Source organism: Micromesistius poutassou (assembly GCF_964030765.1).
Source record: "Micromesistius poutassou genome assembly, chromosome: 23".
NCBI lineage: Eukaryota > Metazoa > Chordata > Actinopteri > Gadiformes > Gadidae > Micromesistius > Micromesistius poutassou.
Window position 1 is genome coordinate 3,764,801 of NC_140293.1, and position 7,981 is coordinate 3,772,781.

The 7,981-nt window shown below is 48.9% G+C and overlaps 1 protein-coding gene across 1 annotated transcript; it reads left to right on the top strand.

Annotated features, from left to right (window-relative positions):
• Positions 1–536: 536 nt before the first annotated feature.
• men1 (multiple endocrine neoplasia I) lies at positions 537–7,296 on the top strand. Its single transcript, XM_084487262.1, has 10 exons — positions 537–678; positions 1,323–1,809; positions 2,175–2,383; positions 2,742–2,870; positions 2,977–3,017; positions 3,152–3,239; positions 3,720–3,856; positions 5,165–5,294; positions 5,581–5,754; positions 6,508–7,296. Exons 2-10 carry the CDS (start codon positions 1,374–1,376, stop codon positions 7,069–7,071), a joined length of 1,908 nt encoding a protein of 635 aa, XP_084343388.1. The 5' UTR covers positions 537–678; positions 1,323–1,373; the 3' UTR covers positions 7,072–7,296.
• The last annotated feature ends 685 nt before the right edge of the window (positions 7,297–7,981 follow it).

Genomic DNA, 7,981 nt, shown 5'->3' on the forward strand with positions numbered 1-7,981 from the left:
TTTTGTTTAATCATTAAACGTTTGAATATCCCTACGTCTGAAATTTTTCCTTTTTCACTTTCATTTGAATATTGGCGAAGGTAACAATGCACAATCATCTGCGAAGATATCACCACGGTGGACATATGTTGCCTACAAAACATGGGCAATTATGGAGCTATATATTTTTGGCGTTATCTTCGGACAACGCCAAAAATAAATAATAAAATCTATATTTTAGCACGCATTTTTTTCCCCCTAAATTATGTAACGTTTACTTTGTTTCGTTTAGTAACCATGGTTTGAGGCATCATGTGACAATGTGGCCCTCTGCTGGGGATTGTGTTTCAGGACTGCTGCCACTAACGACTACATTTCCATGCATGCATCTGGGGTTTGCGTCAGCGCGGCGCTCTAGACACGCGTCACATATGTCATGTGGATGGGACTGGGGCGTTTCAACATGGCGGCTCAGTTGCTGTGAGATCTGACGCGCGAAGGCGTACGTATGCGGAGCGGTCCACGATCTTCTTCGAACAGCCCGAACTGAGCGGCAAAAGGACAGACACAAACAAAAACATGTGGCTGCGCCTGTAAAGCAAGTGCGTTTGTAATGACCGGCAAAAGGTTGGATTTGTATGCCCTCTCCGGTGAATGAACAACGATTTGGTTACACCGAAGCTCTTCAAATTTTCGAAGGTATCAGAGTAACCTTGTGTGGAAAGTGTATCTTATCTATTATTTGGCCTGGCAACCAGCAGGCTAACTAGCCACTTGTAGCTAATAAGCTAACTATTGTCATCAGCCATCCTTACACACTATTTTTAATGAGTTTCTTTCACTACAGTGGTTTTCGGATGGGTGTGTGTTCTTATTTAATTTTATTAATGATGGAATAAACCTCGATTATAACGTATTTTGGTTCAGTAGTATATTGCTGGGGATGCTATATGGCGTCTTTCAGTCTATTTAGTTTAATATGATGGTCGGAAATGTTTCTTTTCAGTCAGAGATTGTACATAAATACTTAATGTCACTTCGACAAGCATCTTATCTTTTATCTTGCTTTATTGCTAACGTTGTAATATGTAGCTTCACCTCCCTGCGTTCGTATGGTGTTTGTCAGTGCCCCGCCCACTCAGCGCGCCATTCAGCTTTCTCCTTTTTTTTATGGTCTATGATTCAGCTCTGTGATAACGGTTACGTGGGTATAGACGTTCCATGATCAAATTAGTAACCTAGCAACAGATCAATATCCTTATCAAGGTCCTCGTTGGCTATTTTAATACCGTGAATGTATTTAGGTGATGTGGATGTTTTAACACAGTTATTGTATCATTCAGTACTGCAGGTGATAAAGATCAAGTACACCCGAGTGATTGGACGAGGATAATATGGGGCTTCATACGGCCCAGAAAAAACACTTCCCATTGCGGGGGATTGACGGAGTGTTCCAACTGTTTGAGACAGAGCTCCGGAAGTCTGAGCCCGACCTGGCCCTTCTGTCCCTGGTGCTGGGCTTCGTGGAACACTTCCTGGCAGTGAACCGGGTCATCCCCATCAATGTGCCCGGGGTCCAGTTCGAGCCCCTCGAGCCGGACTGCCCGAACTCTTGCTTCCCGACGGTGGAGCTGGGCATGATCTCGGCGCTGCACGAGCGGTTCACGGCCCAGATCCGCGGCGCGGTGGATCTCTCTCAGTACCGGCATCCTGCTGGGGGGTCCAGCCGGGAGCTGGTGAAGAAGGTGTCGGACGTCATCTGGAACAGTCTGAGTCGCTCCTACTTCAAGGACCGGGCCCATATCCAGTCTCTCTTCAGCCTCATCACTGGTATGTCTGACACATAGTGGTCCCTCATGCTGGGGACTTCCATGCCGGTATCAGATAAGGGTATCTTGCAAATGCAGAAGAGACATTTCAAACGTGTGTCAACTCGGAGGCATGTTCGAACGCTCTGAACTCAAAAGTTGCGAGTTGATGATTGTACATATTTCAGACTCAATATCGGAAATGAATAAGATCTGTAACCTTGTTTCAGCCTGTACGGGTGGTTCAGCACCGTAGACCAGGCTGTGACCAAGTAACGTATTATACAGTTTTAAAACATGAGTACGACATGCCAGTCAGGTCACATGTGGTGTGTGTTTTCTTGTTGTTGAGGTCGATGGACTGATCAATGTGTTGCCGTGGTGCAGGAACCAAGCTGGACAGCTCCGGCGTGGCCTTTGCGGTGGTGGCGGCCTGCCAGGTACTGGGGCTGCGGGACGTGCACCTCGGGCTGTCGGAGGACCACGCCTGGGTGATCTTCGGGAAGAACGGGGAGGAGACCGCCGAAGTCACCTGGCACGGCAAGGGCAACGAAGACCGACGTGGTCAGACCATCACCACCGGAGTCAACGAGAAGGTGAGGCTCCCCCCCCCCCGACCGCTGCGGAAGACAGCGTCCAAGTCGTCTGGCACGGCTGCAACTTCCGCAGTGACCATATCAACCAGATCTGTGTGATTTGGGTAGTCAGGTCACATGTCTCTTGTGTTTGAAGAACCAAAGAAAAGGGACAGCACCCCCTCTGGTGAAATACTGGCCATTGCAGTGGCTGTATCAGTCTGGTTGTTAAGCAACGGAACCTGGCCCCAGTGGCAGGAAAAATGTTCTATAGAACATTGTGATTATAATTCTACACACGCTTACTTACACCCACTGCTCTGTCTTGGCATAGGTTTGTTTAAGTGTCCTTTTATTTTATTGTGCACTTTCTATTCAGAGCTGGCTTTACCTCAAAGGCTCCTACATGAAGTGTAACAGAAACATGGAGGTGGCCTTCATGGTGTGTGCCATCAACCCTTCACTGGACCTGCACACGGACAGCTCTGAGCTATTGCAGCTCCAACAGGTAACACCTACCCATACCAATCGGCACATGTAGCTTGCAATACACCTCTTTCTTGCTCCTCCTGAGTACATTTTTTATTGATTTTCCTGGTTTCAATCCCTTACAGAAACTCCTGTGGTTGCTCTATGACAGAGGGGACCTGGAAAGGTAGGATAATGGGCCTTACTGTTGCTACTAGGTCTGATCATTATCATGCGTTTATATTTGATACACCTGCCCCCACAAAAAATCGTAATAAGTGACCGTGCCTGTTTCTTTCTGCTCTTGGTGTTGTGTTCCAGATACCCAATGGCCATGGGCACCCTGGCTGATCTGGAAGACCAGGAGCCCATCCCCGGCAAGGAGAGCCCCATCAAGATCCACCTCAAGGTACACGCGGCACATTTCAATGAGATGGGGATGGGCGTTCATTGGGATGAGGTGGAGTTTAGCCCTGTCCCATTACCGTCCCTATGCTCCCTACAACTCAGTTTGGAGCCGGTCCTTGATACTTGATACCTTGATACCTTGGTACTTGGTCCTCCGAACATGCTCCGAAAGGAGCCAGAGGGGTCAAGTAAAAATTAGGAAATGGGACACTAGACTCAGCCGTGAACGGCTTGTACAGGCATCGTAGATGGCTTATAAAAATAAATGACCTTTTTTTTTTTAAATATGCATTCCAACGAGATACCATTTTTTAATTAACTTATATGTCCAGTGCTAAAATCCGTGGCAATGCACAAAATAAAATGTAAGAGCAGTTTGGTAGGGACAGTATTGAGACATAGCCTCTCTTCAGTACCTTGTCGAGGACGGGTTACCCACTGGGAAGCTGCGTATTTATTTTCCTTTCCCATTCCCTCCCAGGCGGTGGGTTCGGCTCAGAAGTACTACAACAACGAGCACATCTACCCCTTCATGTACCTGGCGGGCTTCCACTACAGGCACCGCAATGTGCGCGACGCTCTCGGGGCCTGGGCAGAGGCTGCGCAGGTCATGCAAGAGTAAGTCTGTCTGTTTGTTTGTTTAAAGTTATAGTATGTCCTTTCTGCTGCCAGGGGTCTTTAATCAAAACGGTTACAAAATACGTAGTTTGATGAGGTGAAGTAGCGTGGGATTTTTTGGGAGTCGTTGTCTTCTCTGGGGAAATTCTAGGTAATGTAGAACAGCAATAAAATCCTGAACGATATAGCAATATAGCCCCGCCCCCAAACTAGTTATATCTACCAGAGGCGGACGAGAAGGCATTTCTTAAATGTTGATGGATGCATGGGACCAACATTATCTCGAACATTAACATGAGAGGGTTATTTCCTCAGCCATACTCCAGGTGGCAGTAAATACTAACCCTATTCTCTTGCACTTTTTTCAACTCGACACATAATTCAAAACTTGACCTATATTTCTTATTTTCAAACTTCATTTATAAAGGTGATTTGTTTGATTACTGTCTCACTAGTATCCCAATAAAACGCAATCATTCCCTTTGGTAGCGTTCCATCCGTGTTTCCCTCCCAGAAGGGGCAGGGTTTACAAGCAAGGCGTGGCGAATTCTCCCTCCCTAACTACTGTCCCCTAAGCTCTGCACGGGGGACAGTTAAAAAGCCTTGGCCCCCCTCCCCTTCTTAAACTAAAAATACCTTCCACTGGGGTGCAGGCTAGACGGGCTTGGCCCCCCCCCCGTCCTGTGTTAGGATGTGTGCCGCTTCCACGGCAACCCGGCCACATTCCCGTCACCATCCCTCCGCTTCCTGTTCCCTTTCGCAGCTCTTCCCGTCCTCATTGTTCTTCATTTTTCAGCCGGAGCAATTTAGACAATCCTATCTGCGAACAATGGATCCTGCCCGGTTTATGCGTTTGTCTTTTGTGTTTTCCTTGTTCCTTGTTATTGCAGCAACGTAAAAAAAAAAGTTGTGAATCATGGTGTCATTCATTCATTCATCAATGAATTAATTGAATATGTTTTTGAAATAATCAGTGTTTTGATTACCTAAACAAAGCCTGTCAGTGATTTTTAAAGTATGATTGCACTTTTACCACCCATACCGTAGATACTAGAGTGGTTTATAAATTGCTCGATGTTTTCAGAGCAAGATGGCATTTATTGGCTTGGTGAAACCAAGTGTTTTACCTGCAGATGCAAATATACTATATCTCCTTAAATTAAACATCAAAATGGTACAAATATGCTGTGAAGTATTTAATATACATTGGTCTTATTCCCCAGAACCCCAGATTTTCCCAGTGGAATGCAACACTGCCTCAAACTCCCTCCCAATCCTCTTGTTCTTATTTTGATTCTCCACCATCAGATACAACTACTTCCGCGAGGACGAGGAGATCTACAAGGAGTTCTTTGACATCGCCAACGACGTCATCCCCACCCTGCTGAAGGAGACGGCCACCGAAAACACCGGGGAGGAGGGCGAGGAATCGGACAAGGTAGGAACTTTCTTCGAGTGTTTTTTTTGTTCGATACCCTTATGTGCAATCCAAGCTCCCATCCTCTCCCCTCCTACACCCGTTAAATATCCCCTGTCCTCCCGAAATAGGCTGGCGGTAATTACATCCCATGTCTCTCCTAATGCCTTTCTGCACTGATGGATTGGGTCGGGTCTTTATTAAGCCCACTCCGGGCAAAACCCGCCGCCACGTTCTCTGGAGAGTCTCCATCCCCAGTCACAGTCGTTTTAGTCTCTTTGTGTTTGTCCCCCCCCCCCCGTCTCAGGACCAACCGCGCCAGGCCGCCGTGTTCTCCGCCCTGCAGGACGCCGAGTGCTTCGCCCACCTGCTACGGTTCTACGACGGCATCTGTAAGTGGGAGGAGGGCAGCCCCACGCCGGTGCTCCACGTGGGATGGGCCACCTACCTGGTGCAGTCGCTCAGCCGCTTCGACTCACAGGTGAGGTCCGACGACAGCGCGGCGTAATGGGGCGGCCCACCGGTTTGACACCTAGAGGCTCCCCTTGTGGTGGTGGGAACACGCTTTTAAAGAAGTTTCTGCATCTTTCCTGTGTAAAATTTAATTTGATTTAGTTTACAATAGATGCCACCAATGACACGTTTTGCGTCACTTTTCTACTTTTTCGATTTCGACTAGAAGCTGTTGTAGCAATGAACCCCCAAAAAAACAACAATGAACAGCAAACTAAAGGGAGCCAACATGGCGAGTGGACCATGGAATCCCGTGCATGTGTTGGGAGTCTCTCCTTACAGGGCTCTCCCTGCATCCACAGCAGTGGAAGTGTCATTGGTGGTACCTACTACAAAACGACATCTTATCACACCGATTATATTGGAACGTTGCACCCCCATAGGAGCCTCAATGTGTCTAACCAGTAGAGTTTCCCCCGCCCTCATCGGATAAAGAACAGGAAACTCGAGGTTACTACGAATTTGCTGCTATTTAAGGTCTGCAAATAGCATGTTGCCACTGCAAAATCGAATCATCTAAAGTGATTCGATTGTGATTCTGTGACTAGAGCGTCTAGAAAAACGACACCAAAGTCGGTTAACACCAGAGCCTAAAGCTGAAATAACGTTCCACCTTAGATAGAATAGATTTAAACCCTTTTCAAAAAGGCTGTTTTTGCGTGGCGCTGTTGTTTCCCGTTGGTCTCTCACCCTACACCGCCCCAACCCCCCTCCCCTCCAGATCCGCCAGAAGGTGTCCATCATCACCAAGGAGCCCGAGTCCCAGGACGAGGACGACCAGTCCAGCGACGACCCCCGGGAGGGCCGGCGGCGGGGGCCCCGTCGCGAGTCCCGGCTGGAGGAGCAGCAGCAGCAGCAGCAGGGCCTCCCCTCCCTACCCACCTCGGGGGCCGCGTCCCCGCCGGGGCCCCTGTCCTCCGCGCCGCCCAAGAAGGCGGCGGAGGTGGGGGGTCGGCGGCGCTCGTCCCACCAGGGGGCCCCCCGGGCGGCGGACGCGGAGGGCAAGGCCAAATCGCCCCGCAGCCCGTCGTCGTCGTCCAACCCCTCGTCGCCGCCGCCCCCCTCGGCCCAGCCACAGGGGTCCCTGGGGGGCGGCCCCGTGGTGGTCTTCCAGAGCGAGAAGATGAAGGGCATGAAGGGGCTCCTGTGCGCGGCAAAGGTCAACTCCAGCGCCATCAAGCTGCAGCTCACGGCGCAGTCGCAGGTCCAGATGAAGAGGCAGAAGAGCACGCCCGCCGGGGACTACTCCATGTCCTTCCTGAAGCGCCAGCGCAAGTCTCTCTGAGTGGGGGAGACTGGAAACAAGTCTCTGAGTGGGAGAGACTGAAAACAGGTCTCTCTGAATGGGAGGAGACTTAAAACAGGTCCCTCTGAGTGGGAGGAGACTCAAAACAGGTCTCTCTGAACGGGGTAGTCTCAAAACAAGTCTCTCTGAATGAGGGGGGTCTCAAAACAAGTCTCTCTGAATGAGGGGGGTCTCAAAACAAGTCTCTGAATGAGGGGGGTCTCAAAACAAGTCTCTCTGAATGGGTGAGGGGGGGAGGGCAGGGGGGAGATTCTGCTGTACTGTGAAAGCCAAATGATGACACGCCAGTCGATTCCTCCAAGTTTGGTCTTTTTTTTCATTTTTGAGGTTTGTGAACGTTTTAAGCAGTGTTTTTCACACAAGGGTTCGATTCTGCTGCTGTTTCTGCAGCAGAATACCTTTCTCTCCCACACACACTTGAGGTCAGTCAGTGTGCGGTGTGTGTGTGTGTGTGCGGAGGCAGTTCCCCCACAGACTCTACGGGCTGTGGTTCAGTTTGAAATGTGGAAGTCCTGTCTGGTCAAATGGGGATGTTTTTTGATAACCATTCACTTCTTCAATAGTTCAGTACACATGTTAGTGTGAATATCACCTTTTACAAACCCTAGCTCCTCATGTTTTTTTGTTTTCATTAACACCAGTTTGAGTGAAACACGTTGAAACTTAATTAGGATAGTTACCATGTAACATTGTCCAACTCTGCTCTATTGTCAGCTTATCTCGCTAGCTATATGTTGCCTTACTTTGCCTTTTTTCTTTCCTCCAATGTAGGTGGCCTTTAGCTTTGAGAGTAGCTGATGTAGACCTATTTCTAATGATTAGAGAAGGAAGACCAGGCACTGTTTCAAAGGGGATCACTTTAGGTGGGCCCCTTCTAAGTTACAATTGC

Bases quoted from the DNA above. Each gene is read 5' to 3' on its own strand.
- men1 (XM_084487262.1), top strand. From the start codon at position 1,374: ATGGGGCTTCATACGGCCCAGAAAAAACACTTCCCATTGCGGGGGATT. The intron at 1,810-2,174 runs GTATGTCTGACA...GCCGTGGTGCAG, and splicing joins TCTCTTCAGCCTCATCACTG to GAACCAAGCTGGACAGCTCC. The intron at 5,755-6,507 runs GTGAGGTCCGAC...CCTCCCCTCCAG, and splicing joins TCAGCCGCTTCGACTCACAG to ATCCGCCAGAAGGTGTCCAT.